Genomic DNA, 23,146 nt, shown 5'->3' with positions numbered 1-23,146 from the left:
TCACATTCTCCTTAGGTCAAGAATGATCAAATTATACTGCTGTTCCCCATGTGTCTCACAGTTTTAAATTAGTCGTCAAGGTAAACGGAAAATAATATTGCCGAAAGATAGTTTGGTGGTTAATTTGGATCAGCTGTCTCTACCTGTGTAGAATGCAATAGAAATCTGTCCTCCAGATTGTTGTCATATAGCACAGTGATTATGTGGTTGTCGTCCTAAGATATGTGATGACGTTGGTGAGGACCTTTGATTACATTTCCATGGGAGATGCTATTAGCAAAATGTGACTGGTATTCATTATCTAAACTACCTCCATGGATAATGGATACGTTATGACATTTAGGTATTGGTTAAGAATTTCTGCAAAACTTTACTATGCACCAGGCTTAGCAGCATAGTCATCAATAACAAACGCAGACATTCACAAAACACAGATACATAACAGGAACCATAAAAGCACATATTTGCTGGACTTATAAAATTATAAAAACCAATTCATAGAAAACAAAAGGTAATGACAATTGAGACAGAGAGAGCAGAGGCCAGATAGATAAGCTATTTTGAACTATTGCTATTTTGCAGCAAGATTATTGAGTATAGGGTTATGTCATAGACCCTATCACTAACAATGAAATCACCTACTTTGTATATGATGATGATAATAACAAACAGCTGACACCGTCCATAACTACGCTTGGTCTTTACCCCACTGCCTCATTGCCCTCAGAGTCAGCACTTTAGTACGTTTGTGCGTACAGCATTTGAAGCGATCAGATTAGCCACCCAGATCATGTGACTTATTATCCAGGTTAGGGCGTTAAAACCTGTCAACACTACAATACTGTCGAAGAGAGGAGAGGGGGTAACCTCTATTGACAGCGCATGTCATTTTCATTTCCATGAATTCATATTATACAATGAAAATTCACCACCTTGGCAACCCTCCACTTTTGTATCAACCCCTCTTTCTACTAACCCTTCTTTTTACTTGTTTCACACATCCCAAAGTAAAGGTGGAAGGCAGAGTGTGATATGAGTTCACTTTACTCATGATATCTCTATTGACTGTGAGTACAAGGCATCATTGGTTTCACATTTCATTATTTCCTCAATGACAATTAGAGTACTTGAACTTTGCCGGCTTTAATCTCTCATATAAGCCACATAATATGCCTATACCAGATCTACTTAGCCCAGGTGTCATCATGACCAAATTAACATAAGCCTTGTTGCAAAACATTTATAGGTAAGTGTTGTAAGCTTGTAGGAACAGTGTCTAACACAGGAGTGTTGTATTTTCTCTCCTATAGAGGTAGATTGACCTCAATTGATTTTCTCTGTTGATTGAGTTGTGCTTTGTTTTCATGCCGTCTATTTGTGGTGATGACAGTTCAAACTAGGACTAACCCTGGGCCCCTCAAAAAGCTTGACCCTGCACTGACCTCATGGTTATCATGATAATAATAATTCTAGTTCGTAGGGCTTTCTTATATTGTTTGCAGCTCAAAGTGCACATACAAAAGCTGGTGGCCTCTATGTCTGGCAGGCAGTCTTTCCAGCAGTTAATTCAATAGCTTCATAATCCGCGGCCTGTGTCCTCTGCCTGACGTGCACCGGCAACATAAGCTACATGCGGAACTTGGTCTTGATCATGTAAGCCTACTTATCAATGAAAATAGTTCATGTGCGCACTGAAGAATGTCCCATACAAGATCTTCCGATTGTCAAAGACAGTAAACACGTACTTGTCTGGTGGCCTCTTGCGATTGTTGAAAGGAAGGATGTCCTATAATTTGTGGGCCAGGCTGCCCCAATTAGTTTTTTCCCACTTCAGAAGAGATCATAGCTTGGACAGATGCCTCGATGACAGACGAGACAGGGACTGATAAGCGTCAATCACCCTTCCCCGATCGACTAGCCTATTCTACAGAGGCATGTTGCTTCTCTCTCTCTCTCTCTCTCTCTTTCTTTTTTTGCTAAAATTAACATTTGAGTCGTTACACTAATACAGGTCGCAGTTGTCCTGATCTCACAGTTTAGTTTTACTTTCACATTCAATATGACCAGAAATGCAGGTGCACCTTAGGATTTATAAGGATGCACTCACTATAAAAGCATTTTTATGAGTGGTGTGCCTCTGTTGGGGGTGTATTGGCTGATGTAAAAGATGCGGGCCCTAGACACTGTGGTTTTCCCCTGATCTTTAAGATTAGGGTTTTGTGAATTGCTAAAGCCAGACGGTAGGCTGTTTTCATCGAGCAGTTGTAGTTGAGACCTATGTTTGTAGGGTGTAGTTGAGACCTGTTTTCCTCAAAAAATTAATCAAAACAACTTCCTCATTGCAATGGCATTCTTTTGATAACATGCATTCCTTGCATTCTTGATATGAATAGACGGCCCCCCTCACGTGCCATATCGGAACTTGTTGCATGCTCTGTAACCTTGCCCTCCAGGAAGTTATGATGGGACCGCTCTGCACTGACGTGTTGGAGGTGATTTAGAATCACGCTCTCATGATGAGATAGCCCTGTATGATACAAAACAAATGTAGGCCTAATGGTAGACAGTTGGGTCTTCCAAGTGGGAGACCTGGGTTCAAACCAGCTTGTAACACACACACACACACACACACACACACACACACACACACACACAACTTTTCTGACCAGTCTTTTTGTCTGTCTGTCTGATGATTTGTTGTCTCTGCACACTCCTTCCCACCAAAATTATAGCTATAGGCGACAGTAAATTCCATACAACTCTACAATAGGCCTATTGATCAACCCGTTTTCATTCCAACCTTATAACATGGAAAACACCAGTGACATCAGCCCCTAGTTGGCTCGATGGGAGATCAGTCAACTACTAGCAAATCTTTATTTCAACAATTTTCATTACAACAATTTTCTACTTGTGATGTACTAGATGTCCTACTTAAAATTGATTGCAGGTTTCAGCCCCCCTGATTGCGGAGTCATTGACACATTTGTCACATTTAATCTGACTGTTATCTCAGGTGCTTTCCCCAAGGTTTGGAAGGCAGCCCATGTGCTCCCTGTCCATAAAGGTCGTGACCCCTCCGACCTAGATAACTACCGCCTAATATCCAAGCTATCTTGCCTTTCCAAAGTATTAGAGTCCCCGGTCAACTCCCAGCTAAGAACCTTTTTATCTTCCCATTCTATTCTAAATGTGCACCAATCTGGCTTTAGTCCTCATCATAGCACCGTCTCAGCTGCTACGCTTGCGTTAGATGATGTGTTAAATTGCCTAGATAAAAAAAAAACATTGTGCTGCCTTATTTATAGATCTCTCTCAGGCATTCAATGTGGTCGACCATTACCTACTCATTCAGTAGTTGTCTGAAATAGGCCTGGATCAGGCTTTATGTAGATGGATTGAAAATGCTAAAAAAAAAAAAAAACTGACATTAAAACAGAACACAGCGTGTCTTAACTGATGGTGTTAAATCAGGTTTTCTGGACATAACAAAGGGTGTTCCACAAGGATCGATTCTTGGTCCAGTTCTTTTTACTATTTACATCAACAATATTGGATTATCTGTAAATAATTGTAACGTGCATGTATATGCTGATGACACTGTTGTATATGCTATTGCCCTCACGATTGACAAGGCTCTTTCTGAGCTACATTCTGCATTTGCTGTCCTACAGAGAGCAATTTTGGTGCTTAATACTGGTAAAACAAAATATATAATATTTACCAAATCACAGAAAAATGTATCTGATTTATGCATGTTTACTTACTTGTTAAGTAGTTTGACAAAGACTTGACGTTCAGAAAACATACAGAGGAGCTTGTTAAAAAGCTAAGATTTAAGGTGGTCTTCTTTTATAGGAATAGATCTTGCCTTTCCCTGATCAGCAGACAGTGGATAGTGCAATCAACCTTCATGCCAGGGCTTCATTGTGGTGATGTCATCTACCGAAGTGCAGCAGCCTCTACTCTTAAACCTTTTGATGCCATCTACCATAGAGCCCTTCGCTTTATCACAGGTGATAGTTTTAATACTCATCATTGCATACTTTATCAAAAGGTTGGCTGGACCTTGTTAAAGTCCTTTAGATGTCTTAATTACTTCCTTTTTGTGTATAAAGCCCTACTGCATAAACTCCCGGCTTACCTAACCTCATTATTGAAATTCAAGAACATCAATTACTCGTTCTCAGAGTTGGTTAACTCTTGAGGTTCCTTGGATCTCCATTGAATTGGGTAAATCCACTTATTGTTGTGGTGCACCTCACTGCTGGAACAATCTGCAGATAACGTTTCAGTTGGTTGCTCTGGTGCCACTAGGGCAGTTTAAAGTTTTGATTGAGGACCTCTTTGTTGAAAAGTGTGTTTGTTTTTCTTATAATGTTGTGATTTTGTATGTGTATGATGTATGCTTGTAAACTGTGTGTATGCAGGGCTCCCTTGTAAAAGAGACCTTGGTCTCAATGGGACTCCCTGCTAAAATAAAGGTTAAATAAATAAATATTTCCTTTGATGCAGTGACATAAGCTTTGGTCACATTGTGTCCTTTTGACTGTGCAGCTGTTTCCATAGGCCTCTCAACCACTCAGCAAAGTGTGACAGTTACTGATTGATGTCAATAAACAAGCCAAGAAATGTTCAGGTCCGTTTGAGGTCACATTAGAAACCCCCTGTTACATAGCCTACAAAAGGCGTTATGTATGTTACTACCCCCCTACATTTATGAGAAAGTTAATGTTCTCCTGTGGCCATTTGAACTATTTTGATGAGTGTATTTAGCTCATGGAAATACGCTGTTCTGGCAAAGATATGCGAGACAAACAGTCTTAGTGCGCATTATATGACAATTCTGGGGTTACAGATTAAAATAGCAACCATACCAGATTGGATTGTAGTTAATGCGCCATTTGGTATCTTCAACATGTCATATTCTGGGCTCTGTGCCCTCGTCGAAGTGCGTCCGAATTAACCCACATTTCATATCGCATCCTTTGCTATAGGCCTATATGAAATTCATTTTGGTAACAAACATTACACTCACTATTGATAACCCAGACCATTTGTGGTATGTTATGTTTCCACTACCTTGTGTCCTTCCATGCGCAAAATTAGAATACGTGTCAAGTATCGTGATTTATAGCCAATGATGATTGTGAAACTTGTGGCTCAATGCGATAGGTATAACGGGATTTTTTCATAGAAATGTCATACCATCATATCCGTACAAGTGGTCAAGAAGTGGTGGTGTTTCCGGCCGTTAATTTTTCCCCATAACTTGCGACATCTACAGTGTATGTTCCTCGGGTTACGGATACGGAAAGGCATTTAGACTTTGCAGCTCGAAAAGCAGCCCCAAAGAACTTCAAAAGGATGCATAATTGTTCTCTCTCCAAATTGACTGCTACATCTTATATGAATAGTGGACACGTCTATGGGATATGCAGACGTGATGCAAGAGGACAAGGCTTGTCCTAACCAAGACTGTTGTGTCACTTGGAAACATCTATAACTTCAATATACGGCTATCGATCGAGACTATCGCTCTGAGCCCGAAAGAAGAACGTGCAGTGAGGGAGGGGAGGGAATCCCTCCAGTCTCTGACGTGCCTTTACCAAGGAAACCCACACGCGTGTTCTCTGACGCAACTGCCCATTTGAGGAAACATGCGTCAATGGACAGTACCAATTCAGAAAAATGGTGGACAATGGAACACAGTATCTCCTCAAATAATTAATAACATGTACACGGGTAATATTTGTAAGTGAATATTACTTCTTATCACATCATGCTATTTTATTGATTAATGATAAAGATGATTTCTATGTTAGGTAATGAATTATATAATATTAGCAAAGATAACCCCTCCCCAGATGAAATGTCTACGCCCATGAGCGAGTGACGTGAACAACCTTGTTGGCGTTGATAAGCGGTTGCAGTTCTTCATAGTGCCATTGAAGTGAGTCATCTTAGGAAGTGTGGTAAAGAAATAGAAAAAAGATAGAACTGTTCCAGGGGAACAGCAGACAGTAATAAAGTGTATACCAAGGAAGACATTCTGAGGAGTCGGCTAAAGTGGAAATCGAATTTAAGCCTCTGTGAGTCACGCGTAATACAGGTCCATTCGCCGTGGACCGCGAAAGTAGGTGTCCAACTGACTTTTGTTCTTGAAGTTCGCTCTGGTAGCGCACCTGTATACAGCGTTGTTAGTAATTGTCTAGTGCAGACGACTCGTGTGGCAAGTTACTATAATTACAAAGAAAATAGTTATCGAACGGACAGAAGATATCTTAGCATACATCTTGGTTGTCAAGTAATTCATTTTGAAGAAACGGGATCTAGTGCACTTTGTGGTTGCAACACTTCTCTGGATATCAAAGATATAACCACCACTGCTTTCAAATCAGTCATTCTCAATACAACAAGGGATTCCACTGACATTGCTGTTCTGTAAGAGGACATTTTGAGAGCGTTGGAGCTCATATCATCCACTGAAATCTTCCTTTTTCCTGGATCATGTACCAGGACTACTCCGGGAACTACGACACGTCGTCCCGCGGCAGCAGCGCTTCTCCGGCCCAGCCAGAGTCATTCACAAGCGGCAGCAGTACGATCGGCAGTCCGATCTCTACCTCAAGCTACCAGGTAGGCCTAACACAGTTTACACAATATGGTCACCATAACCTGTACCTTAAATTGAGATTTTATCGTCAATCACATTTATAATGTGTAGCCTACATTATTCATTATTGTACATATATAGCCTAGGCGTTGACATATATCATCATTATCTCACTGGGAAGTTGTCAATGAACCCACTGACACATTGATGACTCAGTCTGTAGGCTTCACTGGACGTGCAGGAGCGCACAGCGAATTATATTTCGAAACAAAAAGCAACGTGTTGCATTATGTTTGGAATCTATAAACCACTAGGCTATTTTAAGGAGGGAGTGGTATTAAGAATTACGTCAAGTGTCTATATTATTCGTAACCAAAGCTAAAATACCTTTCTGGACACAATGGAGAGAGCGCACTAAGGTGTGTAGTTAGCCCACTTTGCGCGACCTGTATGCTATGTGCTATCCTACAGTAAGACCATGAGTGCGTATATCGACGCACATCTAACTCTCTTACTACATACATGGTTCTGGTCAAGACCAACGTGAGGTGCGTAAAGAGGGCAAACCGACCCAGCGCTGTATTAGTTATGGGTGCGGATGCGTAATTCAGAGCGCCCCGTTCACGATATACAACAACTGCAGAACAATACTTCTCGCCAATTTAGTTAATGTAGGCTATGTGCTATTTAGCATACCACATGTAGACAACAGTATCGGGTACAGTCACACAATCGCCGCATTTAGTATATTGGAGCACCCACATGTTGCCCTGCAATGGAAGTTGGCACTTGGGAGGAAAAATTACACATTTATTGGAAACCATATATCCATAGTGCTTGCCTCAGATGCTTTAACATCTTGACCCAAAGATATGAATTTAAATAGCAGTTCTGAGAACATTTGGCGTAATTGGATCATGCCACGATTGGAATGCATAAATCAAAGCACTACCTTTTTCCCTTGCGCACTGGATAAAAGCGTTATTCACAGGCATAAGTTAGCGGACTGATTCTCTCTGTCCCTGTATTAATCCCTCAAGTTTGGAAGCTATCAACGCGTAACAGCACAACATTTAACCTCTATAAACTTGGAACTTGTAGACTGCTCCAGGTTGTGCGACAACGCATCAGTTATGTCTTGACGTTCAGATAACCAGTCGTTGCTACGTTGGCATAGACCCAGAACTTGTTTGTGCAGATGGGCACTAGTCACGCATTGGCAGATGTTGCCGTGACTTTGGAACTGCGGGTTAAAACGCTCACGAAGCGTCTTCCAATGCGCCCTCGGGGAGGTTGGAGACTTGCAATCTGGAATTTCCTCCAGATGTCCTATTGTGATTACATACCCCCTCTACCTGCTTCACACCATCCTTCTTTTGAAATAGTCCTACTCTTTTAGAGATCTGATGAACATTGACCGGCTTTTGCAACCATCAGTATTCCACGCACTATGTTCCCTATTTAGCAGTTCTATCGATAATATTATTTAATCAAAAGTCCCGACCAGGCCTATAATAGGGCAAGAGACACACTTTTCTGCAAGTTGTTTTTTCCAAGTCATCTGGTAGTTTGGCATCATTTTCACACGCAGCATAACTTGGTGTATAAAGGGAGTCTGTGCGCGAGGGTATAATCAGAAGGTTGTCTTCTCTCTGACCTGTTTAATCTCGTCTTGGATAGTTATAGTCTAAGACACCCCAGTAACAACTTTCTCAAAACTGCGGGCCAAGAAAGTCAAGTGCCACTTATATGCTAGTTAGAATTAGAATTGAGTTGATATTGGTGGATGTCAGGAGCAAACATTGTCCAGAGGTTTTACATGCCAAGTTGGATTTATGTTTCTTGTTTTAATATGTCCTGACATGCTATTTTCTGTGCAGACAGACAATAAAAGGTTATATTATCTTATCGTAAGTTCCCGAATGTCCGTCGTATTCGGGCATGTAAAACTGTGTATTTTGATTATATAGCCTACACATTGCCACGCAGATATTTAGTAGGCCGAAGTGCAAACCTTTCCAGTTCCTTAAGCCTGGGTATTCTTTAGAGTAAACTGTTTGCATATAAAATGTTCCGTGTGTTTGCCTGGTTAATTCAGTATATTAGATTTGAATTGTTGGCGGAAATAATATTTAAGCAGTGTCCCTTCGCTAGAATTGTGCTTGTTACATCGGTTGCTAAATCGTATTTCCTTATGAGCCCTGTTCCAGTTTAGACGCAATGCCAAAAATAATTTATTTGGATGCGTTAACTGCGGCGAAAGTTCCTGGAAGTTTACGTCATGTTTTGTTTTCCAAAGGGAAGGCAGTCGAGTCATTCCTATTGCTTAAAGGACATTTATTTGGCTCAAAGTCGAGCTAAGTCCATGTGCGCAAGAGTAGGACCAAAATCCGGGAAAACTTGCAGTGCCCATGGAGCTGTTTACTGAGACAATTTACAGACCTCTGGTCTAGATGGTACGTGTTGTATTTTGGACCCTATTGTGGGCAATGTTGCGCAATGTAACCAGGGCACAATGGGACAGGGCTGGTAGTGATTTCAGTATATGGTCCAGTAAAGCCTTTCAACATGTATGGCCTGTTGTCACATTATTTCGATGTTCATCATGGAAGTGGAAGTAGGTATAAAATCAAAACAATGTTTTGGCGCACTGTATCATGCCCACTCTTCCGACACCAGCCTGGGCCATTTTCAAATCGCCTCCTTACGGTTAATGTCTGACCACTCCCATTGGCACTTTATGTTACGCTCACCTTACCGTAACCATTTACCCTGCTACGCTCTAATAGTTATGCTCCCATAGGAAGTATGAGGCCAATGGATATTTCACTGTTGCCTCACTTCTGGAATGTATTGGCATGGGACATGGTATTTCCCCTCTCCCTAATTTTCAAGAGGAATGCCGCTTCCCGCTTTACTGGAACTGACCGTTTTGCGCACGTGTTGAACATATCCCATACATGACTCACCACAAGTAAATAACGCATGAACTGACTCCCAGCAATTCATGATTTAGGGCTATGATGACTGAGGCAATGCTGTTCTTTCCACCCGTTTTCTCTCTGTCCATCTTTGGTTCACTCGGTTAAGAGATGGTGTCGTCACTAATTTTCTGCTGCTCTTGATCGATTCTCTCAAGTGGGTATCATAGCTAAGAAATCCGTTGACTGACATCATACTCGTCCCTTTGATCAATATTATTGCATCATATATTGCTTTATATCTGCATAACGTGGGTCAAGTTCTCTTGAACAACTTCTGCCTCAATTGGTCGCTTCTGTATTGCTAGGGTCACTGATGAGCATGATAAGGGTGGTTGGCCATCTTATCTGATTTGATTAGAAATTGGAAAGAGACATTCAGTGACATTTTATTACTTATTCACAGACTACTGGTCTGCAGCCGACTGTAGTGTAAACCATCATACAGTATTCGCCTTTGCTCAGGGGAAAAACAAGTCATGACAACCTTATCATCCCTATGCTCTGAATGGTCTTTTTTCCAGAGAGGCGTACCATTCTGTAGGCTAATGTTCCTTTCCAGATGACTTGCTAGCATCTCTCTTAGCCCATGTATGATGAAAGCAGCACCACGGGCTTTCCCATATGATTCACTGCGTGTGTAACTGTACCACTCTGGGGGCTTAATGGGTGACGTTTTTGTGTGTGTAATGATTAATTCGTCTGAAATCCAGAGGATGTGTGAATTTGATGAAGGACGGGTGGTCGTGTGTGTGTGTGTGTGTGTGTAATTCAGATATTCAAAGCAAAATATCCACCCCTCCTCAGTGTCAACTCACCTCTCTCCCTTCTTTTTCTCTCCCTCCTTCTTTGCCACTTTTCCTACCTCTCCCCCCATGTACCGTAGAAGTACAGGGTCGACATGCCTGGCTCCAGCAGTGCCTTCATACCCACGATAAACGCCATCACGACCAGCCAGGACCTGCAGTGGATGGTGCAGCCCACGGTCATCACCTCCATGTCCAACCCCTACTCACGCTCCCACCCCTACGGCCATCACCTCTCTAATGGCCCAGGGCTTCTGGGACACAACACGCTGGCCCGGCCCGGAGTCATCCGCTCCATCGGGGACGCCCGCGGACGACGCAAGAGGGACGAACAGGTGTGTAATCGCTCATAACTATAGGGCCAGGAGTTTGTCCGGCCATATGCTGATTCGCAATCCCCGGAAGTAACCTTTGCTTTAGATGACTATTTGTAGATCAATCTGTAAGACCTAACTTGATTATTCCTGTGCGGTTATCCAGCAATATGACATTGTTGTTCATGTGGTTCAGCTTGTGTGTGAATGACAATTCACATGGTGTGTTCTCTCACTCTTAGCTTACCCCTGAGGAAGAGGAGAAGAGGAGGGTGAGGCGTGAACGGAACAAGCTAGCTGCCGCCAAATGCCGCAACCGCAGACGAGAGCTCACAGACCTGCTCCAAGGGGTGAGTTAACACCACGGTGCCCCCTGTCCAGCTTTAACATACCTACACCCATTTGAACGGTCTCTATGCTAGCAGCTAGGTGCTGTGAATATGTCTCGCCCTTATTTCCCATCATTGTGTGGGAAAAAAACCGAATTGACATTTGATCATTGTCTTGGAGAAACATCTTGCTTACTTAGTAAAATCCTTGACAGACTTGGAGCCACTTTAGCTTGTCTGATCTTGTGCACATAGAGCCTGGTTCACTCCCAGACTGATGTCAACTGATTTAAGTTGACCTCCTTGCGTTACTGGTTTGGCTAAGACTTAGGCTATTAGTGGTCCTAACAGATTAATGGGTTAATGGGTAAATGAATGGGTTTTTTTCTATGGTTTTGAAGCGTCTCCAGTAGGCTTGGGTAGCCGTGTTTCAACCTAGCCTAGCAGACAGTGCTGTGTATAATTAGACTAATTAGCTCAATTACAGCGACGGTGAGGCTGTCAGACCCAAAACCACAGGATGGAATGCGCTTCAGGCTGCTGTCATTGTGAATGGAAGACATTTTGTAAAGGGGCAACTTTGTGCTTCACCAACCCACGCAATTTAGACTACCAACTACACCTCCCCCTCCCCATACCATTGCTTCCAGCAAAACCGCCCTGCCCTTCACACACCACTCTTTGTGAAATAACCAAATAAGGAAGTGTCACATTTGGACTGTGAAGGGCAATTTTATCTCTAACGTCTATCGTTCTTTCTTTTCATGTTTTTCTCTTTGTGAATGCTCCTTGCTTATTTATTTCCTACTTCCTCATACCTTTGCTCCTGAGTCAAAAGTTCTCAGACGGTGTGTGAGTTATCTCTGTTTGTTTTCCCGCCCCCGTCTGGGACTGGATTATTAGGGTCTGCCTTTGTCTCCTGAGGCTGTGACATATTTATGACACATAGGAGGCTAAAGGGTTACATCATGTACCTTCATATGGGAAAACACAAAAACCTTTCCAAACAATGTGTTTTTGTGACAACAGTTTCTGTGGTAAGAGTTCTGTTGGCCTTGAAATTAGGTCAGTAGTAAAACCCCATTGCCTATTGAGGTAGATCCTCAGATTCAGCCAAAATATTTCAGAATGCACATGCTGTATCATTACTCTTTCTCATGAACACGCTGTAGCACACTGAAATATTAATGTACTTAGAGCGCTCTCTTGTGGTACTTTTAAATGTGTGCACACAGAGTTGTCAGCGGTTTATTGGACTTAGTAATAGTAGTGGAATAGTAGTCTTTCTATCTTTCTAATCCCCTTCAGAACAAAAGAATAGTAATTTAGTAGGCATTCACACCCAACAGGTGCTCTTCGGTGTGCCTGATAGATTTAATATTTCATTTGGCAAAGCATCAGTGTAAAGACATTGTTGTTTCCAAGTGTTGTAAACAATGATGGACATCAATTTGAAACAATGTGCTAAATGTAGATTATTCACTTATCCCCATTGTCTGTTTTGTTTGTTTGAGCAGGAGACTGAGAAGCTGGAAGAGGAGAAAGCTGATCTCCAAAAAGAGATTGAGACGCTTTCGAAGGAAAAGGACAAGCTGGAGTTCATGCTGGTGGCCCACAACCCCGTGTGCAAACTGCCCCCTGATGATCGGCACCAAGGTGGCCACCACCACCACCACCACCACCACCACCAGCAGCAGTGCGGCCCTCTCCCCCTGACCATGCGCTCCAGTCTGGGTCCCAGAGGCCCTATCAACCCTGTGGTGGTGAAGCAAGAGCCTCAGGAGGATGATGAGGACGGGGGCAAGCCCCAACGCTCCGTCATCAAGCCCATCTGCCTGGGCGGCGGCATGGGTGGGATCTACTGCACGGACGGAGACAGCCTCAACACGCCAGTGGTGGCTGCCTCCACCCCGGCCTCAACACCCAATGCTCCCAGCCTCATCTTCACCTACCCCAGCATGCTGGAGCCCGAGAGCCCTTCGCCATCCTCAGAGTCCTGCTCCAAGGCCCACCGGCGCAGCAGCAGCAGCGGGGACCAGTCCTCAGACTCCCTCAACTCACCCACCCTCCTGGCCCTCTGAGCAGGGGGTGACTGGGCGTGGCAGAGGACGAGCATCCCCCCCCCCCCCCCCCACCCCACCCTTACCAAACTTGGAAGACAAAGAGCACATTTAAGCCTGGACCAAGCCAACCGCGAGCTGTTTCCTTGATACGAGGAACCCACAAGGGCTAAGCCGCTTGTTTTTTCTCGTACGCTTCAGTGTGACTTTTTTCTATACCAAAAGTTTGTGCACCTGTACCAACCAGTTTCGTCCCTTCTTCATTTCAACTACAGTGTGTCAATTTGTTTGTTGAACCAATGTTATGGAGGTGAGAATTACCAAGACAGGCAGCCATAGGAAGAGAAAACAGACTCTTCAAAAAGCAAGACATATATTTTTGAAGCCATGGGCCGAAAGTTGCACACCGCAAAGATCAATCAATAAATCACTAAATGAGGTCAGCATTTCTTGACGTTCCTCCTTTTTGACGGAGAGATACAAAGACAGTGAGCTTTTTGTTCATTTTTCTCCTTCCTGTCTCAGTTACTGGGACCATTTTTGGAGACAACAGAGATGCGCTTATTACATATGACTTTATTTCCATCTCTAAATGTATTTATGGACTGTGATGATATTTTACAAAGTGTGTGCCCTTGCGTTCTGATGTTGTTGTGTCCTGATCTGCCTATAGGGCAGCAAATGGTTTACTGGGTGAGCCGCAAAGCCTCAGTGTCTCAAAGGAAGCGAGCCAATTTTTACTCAATGCCTAGTTCCTCAACACTCTACACCTAATAATGGTCATTGATGCATTGATGGCCATAGTACTTTTGATGTGCTTTTCTTCAGTAATGTACCTACCTGAACTTTATTACATGTTTATTACAAGTTTGTGTGATTTACATTGATGTCAGGGATTTCTCTTCTGTGTAGTTGACCCCCCCCCCCCCCCCCCCCATCTTAAAAAGCATTATGCGAAACAATGTGGCTTAAAGGCCAGGTTGATATCAGAGGAGAATGGTGTCAAATGGTGTACCTTTTTACTGTCTTTTGCTAAGACAGTCTGACCCCTGTGTTTATGATAGCTTATACCCTTATGCCCCTGAGGAAGTCAACACTGACGGTTGAACCAACACTTCAGAGCTTGATTTGTAGTCATCCATTCACTTAATATCAGCATTTCTGATTGTTTTTTCTTATTTTCATCACACCTGAATCACAAGCTCTTGCTTTCTGTTTGAACAAGCGTCTGGAACTTTGCCCACTGATTTAATTATTGCCTTTCAGGGCAGGGCAGGTTTCAAAACCAAAAAATAGTTGTTTTTCATCCATTTTTGTTGAAACAATAACTCTAGTTAAGTGAATGAGTTGTCTAGTTCAACTTTTTAGAAGTCACTGTTTAAATACATTGTAATAATAACACTGATTACATCATTTTCACTGATATGCATTTAAGATGTTCTCATGAAGGGCATCAAATGTATGTGAATTCATACCAGCTTTAGCGGCACACTTTGTTGAAACCTTTTTACAGGTGCATGCCTTTGTGGCCTCAGCAAGGACCAGATGCACTTTTGATTTATTTTGGAGTGATGGGAGGGAATAAAAAAAAACAAAAAAAAACTCCCTCTACAGCTGGACTGAGACGGAAGAAAGGACATCTTTAAGAGGAGGCTCACTCTTTTTTTGAGGTAATAGTTAAAGAAAACACTCTAATATTTGTTTTGTGTGTTTATGGGTTGCGGGTTAAGGATACCAAGCACTGAAATGGATAGAATTGCAATACTTAAGACCTATTTGTTTACTTCAAACATTCCTTACAAAAGCAGGGTCGGGGGGGGGGGGTCACGACTTTGGCATAATCATGGGATAGAGGATAGGTTGAAACACTTTTGTTGTGCTGGGTGCAGCAAATGGACTTGCAATGCAAAACTGCTGCTGCTGTTGTGGACTTGTCTTGAAGGAACACATCACCTATTTATCTTGACGATTTTGAGGAGAACATCTTTGGTTACAGTATCACATGGTTGCATTTGGGGAGGCTGTATCATACATCGAGACAAATTGCTCATAAGAAAACAAAATGATACCAAAAAAAGTCATTGTGGGAGAGTGTAATTTGTCTGTCTAAGTCTTTTGAGCCCCCTAGAAACACGTAGGAAAGCCATCAACTCTAGATCTTCTACTGTACATGTCATCTACTGTACGTCCTGTTTTGAACTTCTATTACTTCTTTTCCAAATGCTTTAACTGTTTAAAATGATTGAAAACAAACAAAAAACAGCAATATGTATGGCAGTGTTTGTTCATTTCGTAATTTAATTCAATGATAATAAAAAAAAAAAACGCATTTTCAACAAGTAATTGCCTTTTCATATCTGTGTTCAATATAGTGACCTCAGGTTTGTTCTTCTGAACGTAACTTCTGCCTAAACACTACTGTCATCTAGGCTTCACTGCTGACAGCACTGGTTTAAAGTGCCAGTCGGCAAGTTTAAATCATTCAAATATTGCCAATTGACTCAGGTATACACAGTGCTTACAGGAAGTCTACACACCCTTTCAAAATGTTCACCTTTTGCTGTCCCAGAGCCTCGAGTCTAAATGCATTAAATCAGGATTTTTTGTGTACTACAGTACACAGTCTACTGGACACTTTAAATTTGAAAGAAAAAATCTTAAAATCAATTAATTCATTGATCTGTTTGTAAAAAGACATTAACTGTCCATGTAATGGATGAGTCTATGGAATATCACAGAACTCAGCAGTCATTGTGTGTAAATATTCAATCTATATAACATTATTATCATTCACTACTTGGAAGTGAATTACAATTCTATGGATTATTTAAGACATTGATCAGATTACGGTCATTGAGGTGATCTTGCTCCAGCAACTGATGACTTTTCCATACTATACTATTCCTCAAGACTTGCAAACACTTCAAACCAATGTGTGCCAGACCAACCACCCCAAAAAAATACATGCATGAATATGAGCACAGACATTGTGTAATACAGTTAAAACCAAACAAGAAGCAATGTCAGAGGTACATTGGTAAGTGATATAAGGGCCCTGGGACAAAATGTTTAACTTTCAAACCTTGATAGCAAAGTGTAACAAACTTTACGACTGTATACACAGACTACTTCTAACAATTCCAACTGAAAAACAGAACAAAAAAACATTTACTTTCTAAACTGTGCAGCTTCAAAGTCAACAGAATTACTCTAAAATCCCCCTGTTTTTTTTATGTAACCACATTTCCCCAAAACTGTTAAATGTCTTTTCCAAATTAAGATTAAAATATGTCTGCAGAAAGAGTGGGGTGTTAGCTATCATAAGATACCTTGAGTTTGAAGATATCTCTTTTGGTTGTTCAGCTACAGTAAGTGAAGTGGATTTACATCCGGTAACAGAATGGCGTAACAGAATGACTATATGGGTCCACTACAGAAATGCACAATTTCTGGATTCGAATGTCATTAATTTCTGGTATGGCAAGACCTCATTGAACAACAGCAATAACATACCGGTTCACTAAGCCTCTCTGGGTACACTTTTATTATAATTGAAAACATTTAGAACATTCATTAATGAACAACAACAATAATATTTCATGATAATTGTCTGATGCTGTAATAATATGTCTCTCTAAAATGTCTCGATAGTACAATGAGTGCCCTATGTTGTCTAAATGGTATAATGGTAAAATGAAACAGACATAATGCACAGTCTGTAGGTTTGGATTGAAAACCTTGAATACATGCAACCAATATACGTTTAAACATTAAACTAAGTAATTGATGTATTTTCTGAATTTGAAAAAAAAAGAACCCGACCGTTGCAAAACATTGAACTAATTGAACGCACCCCGCCACCCTCTCTGTCCTGCGCGAAGATCTGAGTTTTGCGCGCAGTAATGGCAAGCAACCACAATGTACCACACTGAAAAAAAGCATGCAAAACATCTAAGCTTTACTATTTCCTAAAATATACATGGAAGCGACTACAATAACACACTAGCTGACGTCGGAAATAAATCACAGACATTGACAAGACAATGTTTGAAACGGTAAGAATTAGGTTTGTTTACCGCTGGCTATATCAATATCCCTCTAGCTTAGCGAACACGTCTGTTGTGCAGTGCACCCTCCCTAGCAACGTTCATTCCCAACCTCACCGAGTTGCACAAGTTTGTTTATGCTTTATTATATATTATTTAAAAAAAGGTTTTTAAGGTCTGTGATATGGACAAGAAAGGATACCTGAACAGAGAGGACCTAAAGATGGCGGTAGTTATGCTATTTGGATACAAACCATCAAAGGTGAGTCAACAGGTAAACCTGTTACGCACTAGACTATTGTTGCTAGACCCATATCATCACTGGAAGCAATGTAATCATAACATTAAGTTGCTCTAAACCTGTGTGGTGACATTGTAATGACTGTCGTTGCAATTGTAATAGGCTAACTTAACGTCAGAATTACATAACATAATTGTTTATCTATACATATAACCAGCACAACTGCATTACTATGCAATTCCGAAGAGATTACTACTAGATTACTATGTTCTATGTAACAGCCAGTTAATACAAAGTTGTTACTACTGTGATTCTATAGCTACTACAGAGGTTTAACTGCAATGTATTGTAACGCGTCACCAGAAGTTGGCTATCTTTGATGAGCAGGAGGGATTTAAATTAATTTGAATTAAGGATGCAATGTTCATTGAAGCCCAGATGAGAGCACTGTTGCACCATTTTATTGGCTAAAGGTCTTCTTGTTTGAGGTGCATATCTTCTCTTGGCCTTCCTATTGCAGATTTGATTGCCAGTCATCTTACAAAAAACCTATATATATTATTGCCAATTCTATTTATTTATTAAGTTAATCAAATCTTTATTATTTACTTTTTGTAGTCTGAAACCAACATTCTAATGCATCACGACCAGGCAGCTAATTCTCCAGGTAAGACACACAAATCCATATAATAGACCCATACTGTAGCCTACACCTATTTCAATATTTGCTTTAACAATAATTGTCTGTATTTCTAAGCCCTGTGTACTCATGATTACATGTAAACAGCCTCCTGTTGTCCTTTCAGTTCAGTGTTGGGTGGTTGCTCTGTTACTCTAGAAATTCTCTACCAGGCACACAGCACCTAATGTGTCATATGACAAGTTGTTTTAACAGAATGAGTAAATATTAGCTTATTGTTTGTGTGTGTTTATGCAAGCACTCAAATGCATAAGGAAGTATAAACATCTAGGCCACTTTCAACTCTGACAAATCTTGTTGATTTATGTAAATATATGAATGACTCCATCCTCCAGTACACATCCAGTACTGGAGCACTCTCCACTCTCTTTAGATGTGTGTGTGTGTGTGTGTGTGTGTGTGTGTGTGTGTGTCTCTGTGTGTATGAGCAGAATGTATAAGCGGGAGATATAGCCACAGGACACGCTAGCCCTGGAACAGCCATCGCCGCCTGTATTTAATTCAGGAGAAAGAAGCCAGTGGTGCGTGGTGCGTGCCCCGTGCGCATGTCCCGATGCCTCCAGCCATCCTCTTGACAGCTTCAATGGCTTTTTTAGGTTAATTTACAGCGTGCCAGCAGTTTAAATGTCATTACAGTTTCATACGCTGTTCATCACAGCCCCACTTATAGCCACCATGGACCCCTGAATGACACTGGGGCTGCATCTCAAGTCTCAAGTGGCCTCCTCCCTCATCTGTACTGAACTGAGTGCTAAAGAGAAAGGAAAGCAACATGGTGAACGCCAACTGGGGCATTTGCGGTTTACTCATCCTATTCATTCAAGACAGTGCAGATGGAGGGAAGGAGACATGGAGAGGAAGCTGCTAGGATATTGGGGTGTAGAGAGTAAGGCAGCATGGGGGGGGGGGGAGTCATGCTGATGTGTAAGCAAAACCAATCATTCTTTACGCAGAATCTGTGCTTGAAACGTAAGATTGGAGAAGGGAAGGGAAGGAACCAAATAAAGCAACCGTTTGTCGTCGTCATCCAGGCTAAACAAAAGGAAACGAGATTAATTCAAAGGGATGCTAGCTTGATTTAGATTGGGTGTAATCGTGTTACACATTTCGAGTAATTAAAAGAATGTCTTCTCAGAAAGGAGCGCGAGGCGTAATTGTAAGCATGACGGGCGCATAGGCTTTCTCTGGGGCCCAAGAGGAGATGGAGAGAGTGAGAAGGAGAGATGCACGTGGTGGGAAGGAGGCTTTTCAGGGAAATACATAACAACAGTTGAGGACCGAGATTAGGAAGTCATTTTTGCCATTTCCAGCCATTGCCCTATAGGTAAAGAAGGAGGTAATCGTGTGTGTGTGTGCGTGTGTGCGTGCGTGCGTGCGTGCGTGCGTGCGTGTCCAAGGAAATAATATTCCACCATCCATTACATTTGAGCGAAGGAAAGAAGCAGAGAATTTAACAGGCTCCTCTTCTGGTTTTCATGTGATTAGTGAATTTGTGTTGCTGGTAGTATGCAGAGGGGAAATGGCAACAAGCTATATTATGAGGGTTAGAAAAAACTTGTGCTAGACTTTGGTAGGGTCCTAGCTGGTAGGCCCGTCCTCGAGCGGCGTACACACATCTTTTTTGTCTTGAAACTCTGCCGAGGTTGGCATGGGTAGATGGCTCGTGGCCGTTTCTAGTCCACTACTCATTGTGTGCAGCGAGTTTAATAGTGTACATTAGCATGTTCAAAAAGGCTTAGGTGTAACAGGCCCTTAGACTACATGTGTTCATTCCCAATCATTATGGGTTGCATTTATTTTGTCTTGTAAAGTCACCATCTTCCATTGACAAAGAATGACCACTGGTTGTTTTGTAGCATCACCCCATGTGTGTACATAGCTTCAGAGAAGCAAACAGTGATAAGAAAGAGCCTATACTGACTGGTCTCTCCATTCCTCTTCGAGTTAAAACAGCTTATAGTCATGAAAGGTTCTGTTTCATACCCCCAAACTATCTATTTAATTCTGTATTGTTATTGTATTGTTATTGTTTTGGTGGTTGTTGTTCGACCCAAGGGGAGTTGAGAAGGCAGAGGAGAGAAATTCTGGAACTGTCTTCAAAAGGAAGATGGCAGCAGCATGAGGAGGAGGAACAAAAGAAAGCTTGTTCATTAGTCATAAAAGATGCTGGATATGTTAACAATCAGAAGGCCTATATTACACTTTGTTGAGATGTAGAAGGGGACATCTTAGGATTTTAAAGGGGATGTTTTTGCAACTCGAGGTTTGATATCTGTGCATTGCAGAGCTAGGGGGTCTAGTGGACACAGCAACAGGTGTCTGTGAAAGATAAAGAGTATTTGGTCAGGAATGTATGTGTCTCTGTGTGTGTTCGACTGTATCAGAAGAGTTAGTCTGGTATCTGTAAGACATGCATTTGACCCATTGGTGAGTCACAGCTCTGTTGTGTTTGAATAGCTTTGTTTATTCAATGGGAAAGTAATAAAACTGCATGTTATGCACTCAGCTTTTTGTGTGTGTGTGTGTGTGTGTGTGTGTGTGTGTGTGTGTGTGTGTGTGTGTGTGTGTGTGCACTCCTTTGATGTCTCTGGATGTGTAATAGTGGTCTTGTCTTGACACACTGTTAGTTTATGCTCCCAGAGAAACAGCGGTAGGCCATGAATTATAGGAACCTTAATGAAAAGATAATTAGCAGTTTTATGATGAACAATTCTAACTTATTTTCAACTTAGTAGGCAGTCTTCTAGTTCATAAAAAATAGATGTAAACTTATGCGTGAGAGAGAGAGAGGGAGACTGCCTGCCCGTCCGTCCGTCCGTCCGTCTCTGTTGAAGTGAATGATCTCTTAGGGTGAGTGACAAATTGGTAGGTGCTGTTTCTGGGTGTGCTTGCCATGCAGTGGCAATGAGCCATAGATCCACAGTGTGGATCCCTTTTAACTGATGTTTTGCTGTGACTGAGGATACACACACTGACTGAACCACACCACCATTCACACAAGGCACTCAAGTCACACAAACGCCTGCACCATTACATACACACACACACACACACACACATAGCTGACCTCTCTCTGTGACAAAGACACCTCTATACCTCCCTTCCCCACTGGGGAGAGTAGCTGACAGATCCTCTCCACCAGCATTCCACTCCTCTCCAGCTCTCTCTTTGAAGCCCTTGGAGGAGAGCAGAGGAGAGACTCATCTAAGAAAAGCCGACACGGCACGCTATCTTTCATTCACAGCCAAGCCTCACTGCTTGTGTCTCGGGTCGGTGGGAGTTGGTGTGGGGAGGCAGGTCCGAAGCTAGGCAGACTTGGTCAGCTATCGCTTGGCTACTCAGCTGTGTGTCTTTTGATATTGTCCTGTGTGTCTGTGTCTGCACTGAGAGAGGGCGAGAGAGAGGAGGACGACTGGCCTGCATGAGTGAGAAAGAGATATTACTTGCTGACCTCAGACGCACACACACACACACACACAGACACACACACACACACACACACACACACACACACACACACACTGTTGCCATATAAAGGAAGCCCAACCATACACATTATATTTAACAGCAGGGATATGTCTTGAGCTATGTCTCTCTCTCTCTCTGTATATGTAGGAGTCTCTCTAGAGATGTTTGTGACTCTCATGGGGAGGAAGTTGTCAGTGGAGGATCCCTACGAGAAGACGAGGCAGATCTTCAACGCCTTTGATGTGCACTGTACGTTCACTCCTTTTTCTCTGCCAAACATATATGTTTACGGCTCTCTCTCTCTCTCTCTCTGTCTCTTCCCCTCTCTCAATTCAATTAAAATCAGGGAGCTTTATTGGCATGAATTGCAAATGTAAATACTGCCAAAGCAGACATACAAATGAAAAGTATGATATGTACAGTAATTATCTTGCATGCATGGTTTCTATTGGGTGTTTGTCCCATTGATTGCATATTTGGTTGATAAGTGGACCCCACACTTCGCTGCCATAAAGTGCTTGGTTTAATGGCAGATTAAAAAAATGAGCCTTTTTGATAGGTATTTCGATTTGAATTTGTTTCTCAATGGCATAAAATGCCCTGCACGCTTCCTTACTCAGTTTATTCACTTCCTATCTGAACGTGGCATGAACGTGCTGGTGAGGGAGTGCGAGCTGCTGTGAGCGTAGTATTGTGTTGTTCCTACTGGCCAGAGGAGGGTGCTATGCTGTAGGCTAACTCCTGTCTTCCCTCTTTTCTCTGTCTCACTGGCCATTCATTTCAGTACAGCACAAGGTCATACTCTGCACACAAACTGGTGTTGTTTTGTAGGTCTACAATATGTGTGTGTCAGTATGTGTTTTGTGTATATGTATCTGTGCTCTGTTGTAATGTGTAATTTTGTGTGTGTGTGTGCCCTTTGTGTGTTTTTGTGCACGTGGTTCTGTTTAAACTTACACTGTATGAGTGTATGATACAGGATGTGTTCATTTTGGCATTCAAGTATGTATGTGCTCGAACGCAACAAGGTGGTTCACATTACAATAAGTTGCATCTACCCTTCTTTCGTAATGACTGGAGTCAGGGTCAAACAGGCAGAGGACTCAAATGAACGACTCAGAGACAAAAACTTAAATCCAATAGAATAGTCTTTACTATCAAAAAAGGTTTGGTACACAGGTAGGCAGTTCAAAAAGTCAGGCAGATAATCCGAAAAGGGGTAGGTAGAAACACTATCAGAGATCAAAATAACCAGGAATACTCAACACTAGGCCCGGCTCTGAGATGTCAGACCATGGGCGATGAGGCACAGGAAGTGGACTCTCCATGGACGGCCACCAGAAGCATTGCCTGACCACGAAGAGAGTCCACTGTATACCAGGGTGACAGGAGAGAAGGGATTGTGAGCCCAATGGATAACCTGCGAGCGAAGGGAGTCAGGAACAAACAACCGGTTCGGGGGACAGCTGTCCAGTACTTGGGCATTAACACTCGCATGTCTGACCTCTTCCTCAATGTCCCATGTAACAGCCCCCACCACACAGGAGAGGGGCAGGATGTTATTGGGAGACCTTGGGGCTGAGTC

The 23,146-nt window shown here is 42.2% G+C and overlaps 2 protein-coding genes across 4 annotated transcripts in view; both read left to right on the top strand.

The window, feature by feature from the left end:
• The first annotated feature begins 5,963 nt into the window (after positions 1 to 5,963).
• fosl2 (FOS like 2, AP-1 transcription factor subunit) lies at positions 5,964 to 15,437 on the top strand. Of its 3 annotated transcripts, none has more exons than XM_083682921.1 (5): positions 5,965 to 6,092; positions 6,520 to 6,639; positions 10,484 to 10,738; positions 10,960 to 11,067; positions 12,564 to 15,437. In XM_083682921.1, the coding sequence occupies exons 3-5, from the start codon at positions 10,499 to 10,501 to the stop codon at positions 13,125 to 13,127; spliced, it is 912 nt and encodes a 303-aa protein (XP_083539047.1). In that variant the 5' UTR covers positions 5,965 to 6,092; positions 6,520 to 6,639; positions 10,484 to 10,498; the 3' UTR covers positions 13,128 to 15,437. The 3 variants fall into 3 exon arrangements, with proteins under 3 accessions (XP_083539046.1, XP_083539047.1, XP_083539048.1); XM_083682922.1 differs by having other exon boundaries at positions 6,006 to 6,136; XM_083682920.1 differs by having other exon boundaries at positions 5,964 to 6,639.
• A 1,579-nt stretch (positions 15,438 to 17,016) lies between these two features.
• The window catches only part of efcab11 (EF-hand calcium binding domain 11), a 42,272-nt gene continuing 36,142 nt past the window's right edge, over positions 17,017 to 23,146 (top strand). The window contains exons 1-4 of the mRNA XM_083683146.1: positions 17,017 to 17,161; positions 17,319 to 17,414; positions 18,012 to 18,060; positions 21,709 to 21,810. Coding sequence (XP_083539272.1) covers positions 17,150 to 17,161; positions 17,319 to 17,414; positions 18,012 to 18,060; positions 21,709 to 21,810 — 259 coding nt within the window. The 5' untranslated portion in view covers positions 17,017 to 17,149. The remainder of the gene's footprint in view (positions 17,162 to 17,318; positions 17,415 to 18,011; positions 18,061 to 21,708; positions 21,811 to 23,146) is intronic.

This window comes from Argentina silus (assembly GCF_951799395.1).
Source record: "Argentina silus genome assembly, chromosome: 13".
Taxonomy (NCBI): domain Eukaryota; kingdom Metazoa; phylum Chordata; class Actinopteri; order Argentiniformes; family Argentinidae; genus Argentina; species Argentina silus.
This window is presented reverse-complemented; position numbering and strand designations above follow the sequence as displayed.

Excerpts from the sequence above, each read along its gene's own strand:
- fosl2 (XM_083682920.1), top strand. The coding sequence starts at position 6,511 with ATGTACCAGGACTACTCCGGGAACTACGACACGTCGTCCCGCGGCAGC. Across the intron at positions 6,640-10,483 it reads TCTCTACCTCAAGCTACCAG|AAGTACAGGGTCGACATGCC; the intron begins GTAGGCCTAACA and ends CATGTACCGTAG. Across the intron at positions 11,068-12,563 it reads TCACAGACCTGCTCCAAGGG|GAGACTGAGAAGCTGGAAGA; the intron begins GTGAGTTAACAC and ends TTGTTTGAGCAG.